We start from the raw sequence: 21218 nt of genomic DNA, 5'->3' as shown, positions 1-21218 counted from the left end.
ACTGATAACCTGCTCCTACATGAAAGGAGCTTTTGTGTGCTTTGGAATGGATCAGTGTATGGGAGTCAATAGTGCACCGCTCTCCTTCCATAGCACACATCCAGCTACTCCCTAGTCATTACCTTCACTTCTACCACAGAAACAAAATAGAAATGTTTATGCACTGTACTGTAGGTTGTCCTGACTACTGAGTGAATGGAGTTGTCTGTTCCAGATTTGTATTCACACAGCTTTGATCTGAAAGTGTGACAAAACTCTGATCACGACATGTGTCTTTATATAAGAACACATAATGATGAGAATGTAACTCATATTATCTTTATATAAGAACACATAATGACAATAATGTAATTCATATTGTCTTTATATAGTAACACATAATGACGTGAATGTAACTCATATTATCTTTATATAAGAACACACAATGATGAATGTAATTCATATAATGGGACATCAGAATTAACAACCTGTGTTTCACATGTTCAGTTATGAGCTCCAACATTCAATGCATGTTGTGATGCAGAATTGTTAGCTTTATCTATCTACTGTATCTATCTATTTATCTATCTATCTATCTATTTATTTATTCAAATGATCATATTCTCTTGCTGCAGCTGTAAAAGCACAAATCATCTGTGAGTGGATCATTGAGTGCGTAACACAGATTTATGTGCAGGTATCATGCTCCGTCGAGCATATGTCTTGCAGTGAGCCGCTGCACCTGCCGTAAATCTGTGCACACAGCCATGCAAAGTTATTCTTCAAATGATCACTACATCTACTGTAGGCCCCTTACAAAGGGCAGCTTTTCCCAACCAGACGTAATTTTCCATTGCCTGCACAGCCCTTTGCCGTCGTGAAATGAAGCACCACTCATATATTACAATTATTCAGGCGGCTGAGGCAAGTCATCGGTGGTGCATCTTTTTTATATTCCTGTATTCCATGAAGCATGCTTGCTCCTGTAGTTCATGCAGAAAGCTCCCCTCTTTTCTTTTTTGGTATTATTACTGTACAACATGGCTCTGGGTGATGTATGTGTGTTGCACATGCATAGAATGAAAGGGCACCGACTCAACGTTCTTTTGCATATGAAGATGTTTAATAGTCGCTACTTTGTCACATGCTGTTGTCCGTTGTAGATGAGTAAGCCCGACGCGAGCCCTTGGAACTACTGCCGCTCTTGATGTTGACACCTTCGGACGTTCAGGGGAACTGTGTCATACTGGCCTTTCAGGGCTGTCAAAGCCATTCGTGTCTGTAGGGGGAGAGGCTTTAATTAAATTAACAGGCAGGGATAAGCAAGGGATACGCAACGCAAAAGTCATTTTTAACCTTTGGGTGCTGAGGCACATTAGGGCTGAGGCTGTGTGGCTCAGGCAGGAGGCTACACAATGCGCACCACTACCAAATGCACAAAGGCATCATCATCCTGGGGAGGCCACATTATCGCACGGGAGAACGCACGCGGAGACGTCATACCAGACACCGAGAAATCAGCGGAGGATAACGCACGACTTGAAGGGACCTCCTGTTTCTCCAACTTCCCATTTTCCAACATGTAAAAGATGTATGTGGAGCTCTGGTCCCTGGGCACATCCATTATGCATGAAGTCATCTGGAAAAACCTGCTGACTGTATAAACACATCCTCTCTGTATTAGTTAGATAGAGCGGCCACGTGCCACCCGTCCTATCCGCCGAGGATGGAGATTTTGAGCTGGGGAGGATTAGCCCGTTTTAGAGGCGGCCTCTGTACTGATTGATGCTTAATGGTGTAAATTCCTCCATAAAGCAGCGGGAATCATGTTTACAAAGTGGTGTGCTTTTGGACATGCATCAGCGGGCGAGAGACGACGACGATGATGATGATGATGATGAAGGCCTGACGACGAAGGCGAATTCTTTGAGCGGAGACTTAACCCCCGTTAGCATTGTGTGTGTGATAACAAGTGTGAACTAATGTGAAGTGAAGAGACAGAAGATTTGTCTTTGGGTTATTATGTCCCTAGAATGTGTGGAGGTGATGCTTTGTACTGATGCTTAGTGCTAGTCCTCTCAGCCTTGGCTATTATAAATGTCATTTTTACACATATGGGGTTTTTCTCCCTGTGAAGAGAAGAGATAAATAAAACATATAGGATACACAAGTGCACTCTTGGATGTGCTTGGATATACAGTGCCATCCTCTTTATTTGTGAGGGTTTTTTTTTTCTTATTGAAAGAACCCATTCGCTACATTCCTCCGGAGAATGTCAAGGCAATCTCCTAGAAGAAAAGGAGCCTTTTTGGGGCAGCCAGGAGCCCAGTGCTATGTGATATATATATATGAATGGCCTCTGTGCCCCGAAGCCTGGGCGTCAGTGTGACATCCATTTCCCTCCTCAATCTTCTTCCAAGGACATTATCTTGGAGCAGGTCTGCTCGCCAGCAGCCCATTATAGAAGCAGGTAGGGGCCGCAAGATTAAATAAACTCCACAGATAGGTCTTGAGGATGGCAGGCCCCCCCCGAAGGTCAAGAGACCAGCGGAGAGTAAACCAACAGCCAGCGGCTCTAAATGTAGTCTTGCCTCTGCAAGGGCACCAGTTGCAGATGTGCATCACACCACAATCATCCAGACTTCAATTGATAACAGTGACAGACAGGCCAGCTTTATGTTGGGGGGGCTTCTCGTTGGGTTCTCTTTCTGTGCTTGCTTGTTGTGTGTGTGTGTCGAGTGCTTTGAGAGGCCCAAACGGGGAGGACCAGCACAAGTCGGTGTGCGGTCCAACAAGACCAGCTGTTTTGGGCCGTCGCATGTGAGCGTTCTAACGAGATGTGGGTGAAGGGAAAGGCAGCAGGAGCCAAAGCAGGAAACAGAGAGAGAGAGGGAGAGAGAGAGATAGAAAGAGAGGGAGAGAGAGTGAGCGAGAGGGAGAGAGAGGTGAAGAGAGTGAGAGGGAGAGAGAAGAGTCTGGATAAGAGGCACTTTACCACAGTTATTATCAGCAGCAAGCCCGTCTCAGGCCTTACACTGCACAAACTGCAGCACACACACACACACACACACACACACACACACACACACACTCCTGAGGCCTGAAAGACCACCTAATGGACACACACATACACACACAATTGGATAAATGTATAGCCTCACGCGCATGCACACACACACACACACACACACACAGACACACACACCGCACGCACGCACGCACACACACACGCAATACACACAGCATACCCCCCATTATTCTTCAAAATTCCCAGAACACAGTTCTTCAATATTTTGTTTGACTTAACAACACCTAATTGGCTCCACTGAGGATCTTGTCTGAGAGACTTTTAGACTTGGCTACGTAGGTGCATTACATACAGTAGAAGACTGCTTCAGTCCTTAAAAGTATTGTACCTCTAAACAGAGCAAGCCATTATTAGCACAAAATCAATCATTCTGCAGCCCCTGTTTAAAGAATAATAACCATAGTAACAGCAGAAGTCAGGTACTCATCAAATTTAGAGCTAACCATGAAGTCTCTACAGTACAAAGCTACAGGATAGTGGTACTGCCGTTTTAAACAAGAGACGAAGTTCTTCACACAAAATAAAGCCGACAGTTTTACACAGTGTGCTTCCTCTATCATGTAACTCACTCTAAAGTTTGGGATCAGCTCGTATCTTGTTTTCAGTTCTTGACAGATACAATGCTACGCACTTATTCACACACTTGATAAACATCAAGCCACACTGCAGAACGCAAAGAAATGTGTCTACTGGAATAAAGGCAATAGATCTTTTCTGTAATGTTCTTATCGCCCGTAGTCACAGCAACATACTGTATAGGAGGGGACCATGTGAACTTGTCACGCTCTGTATGCATGCCTGGTATATTAATTAGAGCTGGCAGAAGGTCCTTATTAAAAGACACACGTAAGCAGCAGAGGTCAGTCCTAATAGTGGGTCAGAGGCGTCTTTTTTTCAGAAGCAGGACTTGTTTGAGCACAGTTCACAGTTCAGTGCAGAGGAGAGGAGAGGAGCGGAGAGGAGCGGAGCGGTGCTCGGTTGACTTCGCTGCACTTGGAGAAGTAACGCGCAGGCCTCCTCGCTGGACCTTGGCACCGAACAACCGTGCTCTTGCCTTCGGGAAGCCGGGCGCGGCTCCTCTCTAAGCAAAAATTATTCTTGTGGAAAGGAGGTTATATTAAAGTCAAGACAGCTTTAATTATTTTTTTTTTTTTCAGGCCACACAACTGTTGAAAGCTGTTGAAAGGGCAACTCTCTGTGTGCGGACAGCCATTTCTTTAGGTTATGTTTACTGTAACTATGTTCTAATTTATCAGCCTCCAAACCTAAAGCTATTCAGTGGTCTGTAAAGGTTTCAATATTCCCCAGAATGTTGAAGAGATTGCGGAGACAGAAGCGGAGAGATTGCGGGCGCTCCAGTAGCTTCACCTTCCACACTGGCGTGGGTGCAGGAGCTCTGAGAGCGCAGGGCGGCTGGCAGTTGCAAATCTGGATACGGCCTGTTTTAGTAACGGCGGCCCACATCTCATAATTACATGCTTGGAGGCTTCAAGGGAGTAGTCCGTGCCACATACGTCCTGTTGCGCATGAACATCAATAGTTATTTTCATTACCCGTGACATGTATAAGTGATGCTTGTTGCGCTTGTGATGTCAGTTTTTAAATAAACGTTCCTTCTCTCACGGCGGTTACGTCCATAGGCTGTAAGTTGTTATGTAAACAGCAAGTTGATCTGGAATGGGGGAAAAAATCTGCTAATATACTCAGTATATTGTACCTCTGTTGTATTTGAAAAAATGCCCAGATCCATTCATTGGGCGCCACGGATGTCTATCAAATGCGTCTGTGCATAGCTCATCATCGTCTTGCTTTCCCCCCTGTTCTGTGATTGGTCCCCTATCTCAGGCAAAAATTAGGGCGGTAGTTTCCAGACTGCCTTAGCAGCGTGAATGAAATCACCGCACAAGGCAGGATGGGAACACCCAGGCTAATAGCAGTCTGCTTTTTAAGGGGAGAATAAAGTGAGACCAAGGTAGCCTACAATAGCAGGCAGTTCTACAACACTCTATGCTGTTGGAAAGACAATCGAGAAAGGGGAAGAGACTGGTCGGCGAACCTTGGCCTTAACTCTCCCTCCAAGCGTCCAGGTTCATGGCGGGGACACTGTTGCAGGGGAGAAAGTCCCGTGGGTAGGCAGCCAATCGGAAGGCATCCGGGGGCACGACCTCCATCCCACTGTTGTCACAGATGACACGCGACAGAGAGTGCTTCATCAGCTCCCTCCTCTGCTCCTGTGTGAACACGCCCGGCCGCTCCCACCAGAACCTGCAGCACATCGGGGCAGAGGCCATGGGACACACACACATACACACACACACACATACATATGCACACAGACACACACACACAGACAGAAAGAGAGAGAAATACAGAGAGATAGAGAGAGAGAAAGAAAGAAAGAGAGAGATGACCATCCTGAAATCCTTTTGTCTGGCAACAGAGCCCATTTTTCCACATACGACAGCATACAGAATGACAATATGTATAACTGCCTCCTCAGTCTTCACTTCTCTTTTATGAGAGTATAATTCCCAGAGCCGTAATGAGTTCCTTAAGTGCCTGGAGGGAATGGGTGCATCTGGTTCCATATATATATATATAAAAACATAAAATTATATAAATATATATATGTGCTTTCGCTGGAGCCACTGAGCCCTGAAGTGCACCATCTTATAAATCCCACAGTACCTGTCTCCCTGGCGGAGTGCTTTCATCTGTTTCCCGATCAGACAGGCAAACAGAGGGCCGGTCCGGGCACCAGGCAGAGGCTCCTCCAGCAGGCCGCCCAGCCACACATCAATGTTGTCAGGGTGCCCGTACAGCTCCATAATCTCCTCAACCAGCCGCCCGTCATTTATAACCCTACCAAGGTCCGCCGGAGTGGGCGCTCTGTCAAAGCCACAGAAGCTCCTCCACTCGTTGTACCCTGAAACGTAATAAAACATTCCTATAAAACAGTGGAACGCTAAAAATAAATCTTTCAACTTTTCAAAATCTATCCCTCCCCAGTGCGTCGGCTTCGGCTCTGTTCTCCGACCGTACTCCTCCTCACTTCTATTCAGCGGCGAGGGTGAAAAAAAATAGGGCCGCCATTATATGAACTGTCTGGTCTCACTTCGCAAATCCAACCCCTCTCTGCACTAATGCCGCCGCCACCAAAAGACACAGGCTGTAATCACTCTTTAATTGAAGAGCTTCTGTTAGCACCTGGATGATGGCCTTCTGTTGGAGTCCCCTATATTATTAAGGGGCCATTGGCACGTAAGATGAAAAGCTTTGCTCCTTTGTCCCCGGGAAGGCGTTCGTTTCATTTTTTTATTATTATTATTCTGGGATGGTGAAATAGAGCGCTTAATTGCAGAGGTGCGCCAGGTGCTCATCATTCTGGTGGGCTTTTGCATAATAATGGCACCGCCATGACGATGATTCCGGCGAATTCCATGAAGCTTTTTCTCTTTCTAATGAAAATGTGAATGAGTCCCCGGATCCCAGTCAGCACCTCTGCTTGTGTACAGGAGGGTAATTAGTATTGTGAATGACAAGTGCATTAACTTGATCAGGCAGCCGGCGTTCTGAAGGCAGACTGTGGCGACGCCTGTCAAAGGCCGTTGAACAAGACAATGTCACCTCCGTCAGGCTGTGTACGGCCACGTTTAAACGGACTGACAGGATTCTCTTATCTAGACTCCAGAATCCTTGGGAACTATTTTAAGGTACAATTAGCCATTGTGTTCTCTGCATGAGAATGGAAATCTCTAATATGGGGAGACAACAGGAGCTCACAGGAGCAATAAAAAAAAAACATAAAACAGTTAAAAAAAAAAATACATTATTTTTCCTGCAGCTATTCTCCTGTTTGTGTAAAGACAGAAATATGAAGCTGAGAGGGCAGTGAATGCATTGAAATAAGTCTTGTATATTGTCCATGAGCATGTTGGTGCCCTGATTTAAATCAGGGGTGTACTTTAGTAAATTCTGGTTGAGCATGTTGAAGTCTTAGACTAGCCAGTTAACTGTGTCTGTGTAATTAAGACGTCAAGATGCGTATGTCTGCCTACTCTTCAATTATGGCTATTAAATGGTTGAGTGAGCGTGTCAAAGTGCTGCAAATATGACCTCCGTCTTGGGCCAGCACCAAATGTAAATAAAACTGAACTCACGCAGCACTCATAAAGTATCCTCAAGGCATATCATTAAGAAAACACGGCCAAGTGGTCTCAGTCCAGAATAACAGAGAGGAGAGGAGGAAACGGAATATACTTCGGCGCCGTGTCAAGTGTTTTGCCTTAATATTCCACTAACAGGCAATCTGCGGAGAGGGCAAGTGACAGGATAAACACAGAGTCAAAGTCGGAGGCGGTCGTTAATAATACTGGACCTGGTAGAGCGTGATCTCGTCCCCGCTGGAGGTTCAGGGCAGCCAGGTCCAGAGTCTCGGGAACGGCCAGAACCACCAGCCTCTCTGTCAGCTCCTGGCTCATTAAGTGGTCCCGGGTCACCCTGGCCGCGGGCTGGACCAATAGGCCACGGATCACAGGGTCCAGCCCTCCTGCAGAAGCCACAGAGGAGTGAACTCCACGCTCCCCTTCATGCGCTGCTGGCCCCACCGTTTTCATGTCCAGCCAATCAAAGAGATAGCCTGCGGTCTTCTGCTGCCCCCAACCCACCCCCTCACCCCCTGCCCTCCTCCTCCTTACCACCACCAGCACTCTTTACTCTCTTCTAACAATCATGTACATAACATAGGCTACTATGAGCAAACTCAACCATGTACATAACATAGGCTACTATGAGCAAACTCAACCATGTTCATAACATATAGGCTACTATGAGCAAACTCTACCATGTAACAATACATTATGTATCTTTTAGAGACTGTTTTTGCGTGAGGTTTCATCAAACGAAATTAGCCAGAGAAAAAGTCAAACAGGTGCACCTAATATCCACCATGTTTCAAGTCTACCCACTATACATTGTCTCTTATGGAAAAAAAAGATCAACATGCCCTGTTTCTACAAGCAGCATTATTCCCTGACTGCAGAGACAATACCTCGTATACGCTTCAAACATCTGATCATGTGGTAATTAATGCAGAAGTGGAGCTGTAGGCATGCGAGTATTGATCAGGCTTTCCTGTAATGGCTCCATGAAGACTGAACACGCTCAGCAGTATAGTAGGGGCCTTATTGTGATTGTAAATTGACATCAGGCTTCCCAGCAGCGCTCTCCTGCACGGCTAACAGGGAGAGTCCAGGGCTGAGAATGAGGACCTCTTCTGGTGCAGAGCGCCTTTCTGTGGCAATCACATCGCCTTTGAACACAGCTAACCTTTACAATCAAGGAGTCGATTTATGACAACAAGTACATCATACACAGGCTTGAGTGTGTGTTTTTCTATGTGTGTGTGTGTGTGTGTGTGTGTGTGTGTGTGTGTGTTCTATGAAAGAGAAAGAGTACAGAATGAAACATTCTGAAACAGAAGAGAAAGGACAGAACAGAAAAGAGAGAGAGAAAGTTAAAGAGAGAGAGAACAGAAGAAGAGAAAGAGATAGAGAAGCAAATGTTCACCACCCTCCAAATCACACAGGCCCATTACCCTGATGTGTCCTACCAACTAAGAATAATGGTGACAGCAGTGCAGGGATTTTATTTTAAGACAAAAAGAACTGGTCTCGGCTGCATTGATTACGGCTAGCGGGTCGGACGGAGGGCACTGACCCTGCCTAACGATCCTCCAGGGGCTGAAGAAGGTTCGGTGTAGCGGTAGGGAAGGGTACAGTGGGTGCTCCTGGAAGCTCTCGTTGAGTCTCCTCAACGTTGTCGGAATGGTGGCGTGACCGAAGCGGAACGCAGCCGTGGCAAACACATTGGAGGCCGACGGATTCACCGAGTCGTCGTAGCCGCCGTATGGGCCGACGTGTTGATCAAAAGCCGCCTGTCCAATAATTTTTGGCACGTAGTCCCTCATGGTGATGATCTGAAATGAGAATGAGAAAGCAAGTCAATGGGTTGTGTTATCATCAGAGATCAGTATTAGTTTACTGAAATAAAACATGTTTTTTTCCTAAATGAAATATGACAAGCTGGTCTTGCTTACTGATAACAAAGGCTTTAATCCAGGAATAGGTGTGCTGACAGAGTTCTACGATAAGGACAGGCTATCTGAGACATTGTACATACATTTGAGTCCAAATATGCCTCTAAGGTGGCAATTTGGGACATCCTGAGCTGGAAGATAAGATAAGTTAGCACGTTCCATTTCCTCTGCGATAGCGCTCAGAAATTCTCCTGGCCCTTATCACTATTTATAAAAGCCTGGGCTCACCTCCAGATTCACAACACCCACCACACGCACTCACATTCACTCACTGACACACACTCACTCACACATATACACACACACTCACTCACTCACACACACTCTCCCTCTCACACTCACTCACACACACACACTCACGAGAGCCACCTCCACAAAAAAACCTTCAACACCCTCACTTTTTACTGTCCGTACGTGTAAATCAAAATGCCACCCTTCAGTTTCCAAAATGGAACCTTCATCAAAGTGGGTTCCCACCCTCTTTGATCGATTCTGTTATATATTTTATATAACGTACGCACAGTATGTGCTATGTATTATAAATATAAGACTTCTCTGTCTGGCCCGGTCCACAGGGACATTGTTAAAACGGCTCTCTCCTGCTCCTGTATGCAGTCGGTCCTGCTCTCTCGCACATCACCTCACAGTGACTCTCCCTGCCACTTTCATTTAAAGGGCCTGGGCTGCACTCAACCTTATAGATCCTTCTGTGACCGATAAACTGCCTCTTTGATCCAACGGGGACTGCTCAGAGAAGATAGGCTTTAGTTGCCGGCTCAGGCCCCCCCTAATCCTTAAATTTTTCTCCCGGCCCAGTGTGGTGAATCGCCTGTCCGTTATAACTGTGAGGCTTGGACGAGTCTCGCTCACACCAGAAACTGGACAACTGAACCACGGAGACAAAGCGGCTCCCAATCACATCCTGCTCAAAGCTGGCCATAATGATGACCAGATTCCCTAAGATTGAGCCTCATGTTCAACTGCAATTACAAATGGGTTAGTGAAGTCTTAAGGCAGAGCGTGCTGTTCATACTTCTTGCAGTACCAGATAGTTCAACTTGGCCACGTTCACAGAGCTGATTGTGTTCTGGGGTTAGTTTTGGTATGGGGTAAGCTAGTGACGTAGCCTTTCTATGTGACCTTCTACATATTTCCACAATGAATTTGGTATCTCATACTGTACAAGTCTTTCCTGTAAAGACAGCCAGAATTGAGCAATGGTGCCAGGTTATACTGTACACACTTCACCTGATTTAGTTTACAGTACAACAAAAAGGCCGTCGCTAGAGAAGCTAGACGTTTAGATTTAGCTATCACTCTCATGCTTAAGCAACTGGTCTCCTCAGTTCTGCAGAATGTTGTCAAATGAAAAGGTGAAGCAACATAGTGGTAAACAAACCCCTGTCCCCAAAATTTATAGAATCTATGCTTATGAGTTTGGCATTTTGGGCCTGTCATTCATCAATTATTTGCAGCCTTCTAAATGGTCTTGTATTTCGAGGAATTCATTTTATGCTCTTTTGTTTAAAAAACAGATTTATTAAACATCATAATTAGACATTATCTATTTGAGGTCAGGTCAGTACAAGCATGAATTATTTATAGAGTCCAATTTGCATGAATTAGGAAAGTTACATTAAATTCAAGTCATTGTGAAAGTTAAAGCATTAAGTTATCATTTAAATGTAAGGTAGATATGGAAGAGCTGTTTTTGTATGCCCAATCTTTAACCATCCCATAATGAGGTGGTAATACATTCACATGAGTTTTTCAAAAACTCATAATCTGTTTATCAAGTTTTTAAAAAAAAAAGGTTCGCTAATACGTGAACTTGTGAATGTGTTCTATCTTTTCACAAGCTTTAAAGCAGACATATGGCGACGTGTGTGCATACTTAAGCCTTGTGGGGACGTGTGTGCATACTTAACCCTTGTGGGGACGTGTGTGCATACTTAACCCTTGTGGGGACGTGTGTGCATATTTAACCCTTGTGGGGACGTGTGTGCATGAAACCCTTGTAACGATGTGTGCGCATACTTAACCCTTGTAACGACGTGTGTGTGTATGAACCCTTGTGACGACGTGTGTGTGCGCATAAACCCTTTTGGCGACGTGTGTGTATTTGAATCCTTGTGGCAAAGTGTGTCTGTATGAAACCCTTGCAGTGACGTGTGTGCGTACCAAACCCTTGCAGTGACGTGTGTGCGTACCAAACCCTTGCAGTGACGTGTGTGTGTATGACCCCTTACAGTGATGTCTGTGTATGAAACCCTTGCAGTGACGTGTGTGTGTACTAAACCATTGTGGCGACGTGTGTTTGTACTAAACCCTTTTAGCGACGTGTGCGTATGAACCCCTTGTAATGACGTGTGTGTGTGTGTATGAAACCGTTGTGTCAACGTGTGTGTGTGTGTGTGTAGTAAGCCCTTGCCTGGTGCAGCGCTCCGATGATCTTGCGGCTCTCCTGGTAGGTGGTGTGTGCGCTCCAGTGGGGGTTGAGAGCTCTCAGAGCGGCGGCCACGCGGTTGTGCTCCCTGAGCCACAGCGTGTGGAGGGCTATGAGGGGCAGCACCTCGTTCACCCTGCTGTCCCCGGCCAGGAAGCACTCCACCCGCTCCCTCCCCGCCACGTCCGAGTCGCCGCAAACACCACCCTCGCAGCTGCCGCCGCCGCGCTCCTGGAAGCACGGGGAGTCGGCGGCCACAGACGGCAGCAAGGGCCGCCCATTGGTGTCGGCGAAGCGTTGATTGACAGCCATGGTGCCGGCGGAGCTGTTGCGGTCGCGCAGCAGGGCCTCCAGAGCCACGCTGTGTCCGTACACGGTGGAGGCGTCCAGGAAGGACGTGACGGCGTTGCTCTGCTGACGCTGGAGCATCTGCTGCGGGGGGCGGAGAGGGTCGCTCGTCACCGTCATCGTCACCGCCGCCGCCGCCACGCTCGGGCACGCCGGCGAGGAGCGGAAGAACGGGAGACAGCTCTTCCTACCGAACAGCTGGTCGTCGGGGGGGATCTGCGGGCGACAACAAGATCATCCGTATAGCGGCTGAAACGCGGCGCTGGAATCATAGATCACAAGTCATGGCGGAACATCTGCTGCTAAACAGAGTGCACTGCTGAGCTCTGTGTTTAAACGGCGACAATAAAAACACAGTTTAAAACACCTCCCCTATTAAACTTGATGGCTATGACTTAAAAAAACACACACGGCAGGCTGGAGTCAGATGTGGCTCAGCAGCAGCGCTGGCATGGCGTTGGCATGGCGCTGGCACGGCGCTGACACGGCGTTGGCATGGCGTTGGAGGAAGTTGGGCTGAGGAGCGCCTTTGACCCTCCAGGCAGGAGGTGGGTCGTTTAGAACACTTAACCCGTCAGCCCTGCCGTTTGGAGAATGGCCTCACCTCCTTTAGCCAAACAGTTTAAAGTGCTCTCTCTCTCTCCTTCTCTCGTAGTCGTCTCTCCCCCTCTCTCTCTCTCTCTCTCTCTCTCTCCTTCTCTCGTAGTCGTCTCGCCCCCCCCCTCTCTCTCTCTCTCTCTCCTTCTCTCGTAGTCGTCTCTCCCCTTCTCACCACCCACTCAACCGCTCACCCGCCCGCCGTGCACGCTGTGGCACTTTAAAACTGGGGCGTAGTGGCCTTAACTGTGGGGCCCAAGGTTGTGTTATGCAAAAACGCCTGGAGCAACGCCCCTGATGTGTGTGTGTGTGTGTGTGTGTGTGTATGCGTGTGTGTGTGTGTCTGGGGAGGGGGGGTTCACTCACAGATTGCCACGTGGTGTGCTCACGTCTTTGTGCTAGCCTTTCATTATTTCATCTTTTGTGTGTGTGTGTGTGTGTGTGTGATGGAGGTAGTGCCTCTCCTCTTCCCTCCCCTCCCCTCCCCTCCCAAACACTCTTCTTTTTACTTTCTTAAAATAGCAGCTACTGCTTCTCAGAACTGCACCGTGCTGCAGGGGTGGTGGTGTACATGAGATGAGATGGAGCTTGATGCTCGCTGCACATTAGCGCCCGCGCACATCTCGTGTTTTAGCCGCGGACGAGTCTTTCAGGCGCCGCGCAAATGTGCTGTGAATTGTGAATGGGCCGAGCGGTTCAAAGCAAGACCTTCTCTGATCGGGGAAAATAGAAGCGGTCTGCCGCCACAATCTGCTTAATACGTTTTTAAAAGACATCATCTGCATTAGCAGACGTGTTCTGATGGCTGCGCTCCTTCATATCGTTTGCAGCGCTAATTCCAATCGCCTGTCCCACTCCTCATCTCTTCCGGGCTTGCGTCCAATCCAGTGGGCTGTTTTCCCTCATTTAGCTGGCCATTTTTATTGCATCATTATGCAGTTTATTGCAATTGTTTTTTGTTTTGTTTTTTTTCCCCTGCAACTCGAGCTTTCCACAGAGGATGTCCCTAAGGAGCTGCCAGGCGCTTGTGCTCTTACAAACAGTTGATGAGGCTCAAATCCAATTCAAACAAAACATTAGAGAGCCTACCAGCTCCCTGACAGCTGCCTGGCAGTAATTTAAACTTTGTCAGTGTTATTCTGTGTGTGTGTGTGCGTGTGTGTGTGTGTGTGTGTGTGTTTGAGGTTATGTGTGTGGAGTGCATGTGTAGTGTGTGAGGAATGTGTATGTGTTTGTATGGGGGCTTTGGTGTTTGGGAGGGGGCATGTGTGTGTGCATGAGTGTGTGTGGGGAAGAAGGGTTTGTGTGTGTGTGTGTGTGTGTGTGTGTGTGTGTGTGTGTGTGTGTACATGTAATGTCAGTATCCATCTGTTGTATGTGTGTGTATCCAGTAAATGACCATACTTATTGCTGTCATTTCAGCTGTCGGCTGTCCATCATGAAATATTGCCACTTTGAGAGGGTATCACCAACACTGATGTCTTTGATAGTCTATCCCACTACACATGATGGCTACACTGGACACTAGATATGGTCTCACATACCATATAAAGGAAATGAACGACTACAGAGAAACTGTAGATCCATCGAGTGCCTTTCACACAAACCCTTTATTATTGCGGTGTCTTGGTCTGGATCTGGATTTTCAGCAAACAAAATAATGAAAAATAACTGACAATACTGACAAAACACAACACAGAACACATGACACAGCTGCAATAACGACACATTTGAGAAGCAGTAATGACACTCGTGATGTATTTACTGTGCAGTGAAGCAACTTTCATCCACCAGTTGTTGTGATATCCAATTTGAGCCCACACAAGAAGGACCGCGATGCCCAAAGCAATCCTCTGAGCTGTTTACAGAGAAATTAAACCAAAGTGCTTTCGCAAAACTCTCCAAAGACGGGCTCAAATGTCAGCGCGGTAATGCAAAAAGCTGACCCTTAGGAGTCCTGCAGACTAGGAGCAGCTGGCTCGTCGGAGTCACAGAGAGGCAGTCTGGAGAGCTATCATCTCCAGGCGTGAAACTGTTCTGCATAAAAAGCCGACAGAATAAAAACAAACACAGACCATGGACTCTTTATCATCTAGCATCTAGGCCCCTCCAGCAAGCACACACTCTAGAGCGCAGGCTGCCATAGGATCTGGCCCCTCAAGAGCTGGCTTGTTCCACATCGACGAATGAGGCACGCATTCACAGAGAAAGACCTGCTAGTCTTCTGTCTGTGTGCGTCTGTGCTAGTTTGTTTGTTTGTGTATTTATAAGTGGGTGTGAGTAATGTGTGTGTATGTGTATGTGTGTGTATGTGTGTGTGTGTGTGTGTGTGTGTATATACTGTATGTGTGTGTATGTGCACGTGTGTGTGTGTGTGTGAGTGTGTGTGTGGGGGGGGGCGGGTGTGTGCGAATGTGTGTGTGTATACAGTAGATGTGTACTGTATGTGTGTGTGCGCACGTGTTTATGTGAGTGTGAGTGTACGCACGTGTGTGTGCGCGTGCGTGCATGGTTCTGTATTTCGCCGTGGTGTCACCGGCTGGATGATCACACATCCTGTTTGTGGCTGAGTCACTCTCCTCTGGCTGGGACGCGCGCACCCACATTAATGACAAACAAGTGCAGCCCCCTGAAACTGCCCCCCGACTGACTAATGCACCCGGAAACTGCCCCCAGACTGACTAATGCACCCGGAGACTTAGTGGACCCAAGGAGCCGCGGCCGCTAGAAACTGCGCTGTTCTGCCCCGATAAAGAAGCAATCAAAGAGATTCTTAATCAGAGGTCAGTGCCTCGGGGCCCCGCGACCTCTCACTCCCCAGCAGACTGATAAACACAGTTCACTGCTCGCCCACCCCACGCCGGCTGCACCAGCAGACTTCTCATGGAGCAAAAATGATGCTTAAGCATCCTCGACACACCACCAAAAAAAAAAGGGAAAAGAGGCCTCCTTTGCTGTCAAAAGAATGTCTGTTTTCCCCCATCCGTTTGATAAGCTCGACAACAAGAATTATATTGCGGCGCAGCTAAGGGGGATTGGATTGAGGGAGACACTGTACACTATGAATTTAAATGGGGGTGCTATGGTATATTACTCAATAGCGCTTCACGGCCGGCTGACTCTGGCTACGCATGCAGGCTCGGGACGCTGGAGATGTTTAGCATCCAAAAGCTTGTGCATGTCTGATGTCCCATGCAAAAGAACAGGCTGCGTGCCACTGAAAGCGCAGACAACCTCCACAAGAGAGCACAGAGGAGGGCAGGAAAGAGAAGAGAAGTGAAGAGCAGAGTGTGGCTGGTGAAGCCGGTGTCTGTACGTCTGTGCGTCGCATTCAAATGAATTGAATTAAGCAGCATCATTACCCTTCATTAACCTCCGATAATGTGCATGCACCCAATTTTGATATCGGATACCTGCACAACACTTGATCCTTGGTGTGCATGTCACTAGGTTATGATGATGGCTCTATATCAGCCCTCGTTGAGACATTAAAAAAAAAAAAAAAACATTAATTTTGTCTTTATATACAGCTATGTTTTTTTTTTTTAGCACACACACACACACACACACACACACACACACACACACACACACACACACACACACACACACACACACACACACACACACACACACACACACACACACACACACACCATAATCTTGTTGGTGAGACTTTTTCAAAGAAAAAAGTAATGGTGTCCTTGTCTTCTTGCCTTACTTCAGCATTTGTCTTCAGCTGTCATATTGCAGGCTACTGCACTTGAACTGCTCTCTCTTCTGCCATAGAGGCTTTAAGTGGTACAGGTAATCCTGCCGCTGAATCAAGGTGCCTGTCACATGCTCAGTCATGGGTCCCTCTGCTGCTAGATTTGATCATTTCAAGTAATATAACCCGGTGTGGCCTATCATGATGGCTTTTCACACTCCCTCTAACTTATAAAACCGCCTGGCAAAATTCAGCAACATTCCTATTAGCTAGTTTGATGTGAAATGTAATAACTTAGATCAGGAGTTCGCCTAGAGGCAGATATATAATTCAATTAAACTCAGCTGGAGGTATTTTCATGCATTATGTCCTTCTTTTGAACTCTGTCTATATGGCACATTCTATGCATTAATGTGCTTTACAGATTGTAAAAAAAAAAAAAAATCAAACTCAACAAAAACCTTCTGAGGTTATCATGTTGCTTCATCTGAGGTCAAGCTGGGTGAATGTGTGGTGTCAACTTTATTACATAACTCAATCAAAGCAAACAGTGACTGAGAAATTCTGAGTGCACTAATGTTTTTCCATAGTGCATACACTACTACTGTATGTTTCAACTACAGCCATGTAGAGACAACATAGTCTACTAGCGTGTACAGTATGTGTGTACTATGAAGGACAGCTTTAGCAAAAGTTTCATCCCTGTCAGTCATTCTTTTCAATCAAAGTCTGGCGTTTCATGTGACTTGGAAAAAAACAATAATTATAATATATCAATAATATTTAAGTTAAGTTAATTAAGTTACAATTTATAATAATTCAACGGTATTCTACAAAAGTTTTCAAGCTGTAACATTTGCATGATCCTAATTAACCTACTGTATATCTCATCTATTACTATGTAATGCCACAACCACTCTGGAGCCAAGATAAAACTGAGTGAACCGCATTAGAAATGCATCACGAGGAGAGTATCAACAAACATCGTTCTTCCATTATGGTCATACTGTACTTTGTTCTTCACTTCAACCCTTTCTTCCCCCTGACCACCACCATCAACTAGCATGCTGGTATAGCTACAGACACAGCGGCCGGATATATAGTACCTCGATGGGGAAGCATGGGTTAGCGTTCCCGCACGTGCTCAGGCAGTCCGGTCCTGAGGGGGCGGCTGAGCGGCCGCTGCTCTGCGGAGTGAAGGAGACGTCGTGGTCCATGTACTGGCCCCAGTCCACCAGCAGCTGAGAGTATTCCTCGTCCTCCAGGACAGGCGCGCGGGGAGCGCGGGGAGAGCCCTGCATAATTCTGCTGCTCGCTGCACGTACCTATAAATGTATGAATATGGAACAGTGCACAGCACAGCACAGCACAGCACAGCACAGCACAGCACAGCACAGCACAGCACAGCACAGCACAGCACAGCACAGCACAGCACAGCACAGCACAGCGTGCCCTAAAAGCATCAGCAATGATTTAAAAAGTCAAATGTATGAAAATAAGGGTGGGATGTGAGGAGCAACTGAATGCGGCTTTTTGGCCTCCGTTCGGTGATCGTTAACACAGCAGCTTCTCTCAGCAATCTTTTTAATGAACTTTTCTCTTTCAGCTCTGCCACTTATTAAAATGAGGATGCTTGCATTAACCACATACTGTGATAGAAGAGCTGCATTATGGCCATACTGTGTGTTTACAGAGTGATGTATTCAGCTGTGTTTATGTCAACAGGAAGCAAATAAAATCAGTAATTTTTTTAGTTACATCAACATGATTCATTATCTCGTCCTCATTCCTGACCTTATGTAAAAGAGCTTTTTTGCATATCTCTGGGCTACATTAGACTAAAACTGTAAAAGATTTAGTTTACTTGTGTATTTGGGGAGAATAATGTATTATTGAGGCAAATATTACATTTTTAATACAGACTTCCTTGAAAGAGTTATTTGCAACATAAATGTTAAAATGGTGCAATGCAATTTCAATGTGGTGGGTATTACCATATGTGACAAGTCTGTTTATCACAGAGGGGTATATGCTATTTATAAATGCTCATGTTTGCATATTAATGTGTCCTTCCCAGCAAGCACTCTACAATGGAGCCTACATGGCCTGTCATTTGTACTCTGATTAGGCACTTTTTAGTGTACTTTTTCCCCCTGTAATCTAGGTATATGTAAATGCATAAATTCAAGCCATAAAATGAGACTAAAAACAGGCGGATTTTTCAACCTGCGTTGTCACTTCCTTCAGCTTACCGGAGGGAGTTGGAAACCGGCGTAGTGGCGGCCGGCGTTCCAGCCTTTGGGCTGGCTCTTCCCGTCTTCGTACTCTGCCGGGAGCCATCTGGCCAATAGCGTGTTGGCGGCTCCCCAGGGAGGGTTATTTCTGAATAAGACAGAAAGTCTGAATAGCGGCATTGAAAAGACCGTCCCAGGCACAGCACAGTTTCAAGGTTTTTTTTTTATTTAAGCAACACCAACCCGAGCCTGTGACTCCGACGCAGTCTGTCATCCGCCGAAAACATGACACTGTCAAGTGTCACAGGCGATATCTGAGGCTGTGCACAGCAACCATGACTGACAAATGGGTGGCTTTTAAGAGGGCCTTATTGTATACAAGCTGTTTGGATAAATTGTGAGGCTCTGCTTAGCACAGCTCAGTGGCTGATTGTGCCTTTGTCGAATTACATTGTTCTGTGTTAATCAACTCTGCTGTCAGTTCATTCCAGAGCAAGCCTGACATGAATGAGACAGAAATGCAATATACTTTTCCCTCTACATCTGTCAGTCACAGCTGGCAGATAAAACCGCGACCGGCACCATTCCACGGAGAGAGCATCTCCGTGCCTGTCTCTGTGCTGCCATGGGTAACGCAGTGCCCGGCTTCAATATTTATATCGGCGCGCGCGAGAGAGAGAGAGTGAGAGAGAGAGAGAGAGAGAGAGAGAGAGAGAGAGAGAGAGACCTCTCGCTCCTCATGCGTGTGATAACAGCAGTGCAGTGCAGCAAGATATCTCTCCTGCGCCGCGCCGCGCTGCGCTGCTTAGCACAACTCGCCCTGCTGGAAGCCCTTCGCGCGCCGGGGCTGCTGTGCCCTCCATCTGCCCAGCAATCCTTGACCGCTTCGCTCTGTCACAGGCTATCTCATCAGCCCCCATGCTGCAGCCTACGTAAAATGCCACCATCCGGTCAGCCTCAGAGCCGACCGCTATACTTCTGTGCCAGGGCCCCCGCCGCCTGGGATATGATCCAGTCAGTGTAAATAAAAACAACAACACCGGTCACAACTCGGTGTTGGTTTTTACTTCTATTGAGTTAGTGAAATGCTGGTGGCACTCGTAATCAAGTTTATGGAAAGGGCAGTGGCATGGAACTGTGTTGGCATACAGCAGCCAGATAAGCTGTGGGTACACCTGTGGGTACACCTGATGGGCCCATGTTACAGATCTTTTCAACATCACAATGCTGGAACATTCTATTTTGTTCCCAAACGACTTCTGCTGCGTTGAGATAACATAATGGAAGGTTGAAATGGAAACCTTGTGGGAACGCTGATAATGGAACTCTCTTGATACGGTCTATAATATGTTATAATAATCCCATAACCATAACCACAATTGATAGGCACTGTGGATGAATGCCTGAGCCTGATGAATATGTCTGAGAAATGCTGTTTGGGTGTGAGGCAGGGTGAGGTGTATTACCTGTTGTTGCAGACTCCATCGATGGAGCGGTATTTGCTCGACTGATCTCCATGGGGACAGCGGGCTGGCTGCAGGGGGGCGGGGCACCCGGACCAGTTCGCAATCAGCTCCACTTCCTCTACGGAGAGGTACTCTTAAACGGGAGTTAATTAGGTTTACAAATGCAAATCAAACATCCCACAGTCAACAGTCCTCCGAGGTTTGTGTAATATCCATTTCCAAGCCTACTGCACCCCCAAGCTTGTGCACACAGATCAGGCATGACATTTACTAGACTTGGGGCTAAAAAAATAAATAAAAAATATGCGCCACAGAATCCAAACGAAATGCTATCACTTGCTTGTTGTGAAAATGACCTGCTTCTGGGATCAAGCTTTTAATGATGACGCCCTGTGTAAACACTACAGAAATAGACAGGTAGGCTCGGCGTGACTGGATTACAGCAGTGCTGACTTGGCAGGCGAGTTTGAATTGAAACAGGACCCCACCTGTCAAAGCTATGGCTCTTTTATGTCTCCGGCTTGCCTTGGCCTTTATGAGCTGTAAAGTCATTTCAAAGACTTCGGCTGCTTTTGATATCTCCAGGGTCTCTGCCGCCGGTTGCCTTAGAAGCGTGAACATCTGCATGGGAGATTGCGCCGTGCCTCGCCTGCGAAGCCACCAAACCCCACGGAAAAAGTCAGCAGATTCCACCGCATTACGGGGGAGAAAAGTGTGTAGAGGTGCAGAACAGAAGCCATGCTATCAATGTTACCTCATATTAAAGTGTAGAGGTGCAGAACAGAAGCCACGCTATCAATGTCACCTCATATTAAAGTGTAGAGGTGCAGACGCCATGCTATCAATGTTACCTCATATTAAAGTGTAGAGGTGCAGAAGCCACGCTATCAATGTTACCTCATATTAAAGTGTAGAGGTGCAAAACAGAAGCCATGCTATCAATGTTACCTCATATTAAAGTGTGTAGAGGTGCAGAAGCCACGCTATCAATGTTACCTCATGTTAGTGTGTTGGTACGCCTGCTCCACCATCTGCACGCTCTCTTGAAATGAGGAAAAAAGCACATCCCAAGACTGGTCTGGTCCTCCTGAAGCAGCTGTATATATACATGAGGAAGTAATGAAATAAAACAAGGAAAGAGACAATACGAATATTGGCATACCATTTAGCCATCATTTCTTTATACACTTGACTTGGAGGTCTATTTTTAAAATATATATATGTTTAAATGGAAAGAGCATTTCCTGTCATTAT

The 21218-nt window shown here is 46.6% G+C and overlaps 1 protein-coding gene across 1 annotated transcript; it reads right to left on the bottom strand.

Annotated features, from left to right (window-relative positions):
* Nucleotides 1–1131: 1131 nt before the first annotated feature.
* On the bottom strand, nucleotides 1132–20995 carry tpo (thyroid peroxidase). The gene is made up of 11 exons (XM_062523555.1): nucleotides 20961–20995; nucleotides 20453–20613; nucleotides 19965–20097; nucleotides 18517–18646; nucleotides 17371–17589; nucleotides 11596–12174; nucleotides 8786–9044; nucleotides 7446–7616; nucleotides 5756–5993; nucleotides 5124–5332; nucleotides 1132–1258 (listed from the first exon to the last, which is right to left on the bottom strand). Exons 1-10 carry the CDS (start codon nucleotides 20993–20995, stop codon nucleotides 5131–5133), a joined length of 2127 nt encoding a protein of 708 aa, XP_062379539.1. The 3' UTR covers nucleotides 1132–1258; nucleotides 5124–5130.
* Between the last annotated feature and the right edge of the window lie 223 nt (nucleotides 20996–21218).

Source organism: Sardina pilchardus, chromosome 20 (assembly GCF_963854185.1).
Source record: "Sardina pilchardus chromosome 20, fSarPil1.1, whole genome shotgun sequence".
In the NCBI taxonomy this organism is placed as follows: domain Eukaryota; kingdom Metazoa; phylum Chordata; class Actinopteri; order Clupeiformes; family Clupeidae; genus Sardina; species Sardina pilchardus.
The sequence above is the reverse complement of the archived record's forward strand: the minus strand, read 5'-3'. Positions and strand labels throughout refer to the sequence as shown.

Excerpts from the sequence above, each read along its gene's own strand:
- tpo (XM_062523555.1), bottom strand. The coding sequence starts at position 20,995 with ATGGTGGAGCAGGCGTACCAACACACTAACATGAG. Across the intron at positions 20,098-20,452 it reads AAGAGCCATAGCTTTGACAG|AGTACCTCTCCGTAGAGGAA; the intron begins GTGGGGTCCTGT and ends CTCCCGTTTAAG. Across the intron at positions 18,647-19,964 it reads GATGGAGTCTGCAACAACAG|AAATAACCCTCCCTGGGGAG; the intron begins GTAATACACCTC and ends TGTCTTATTCAG.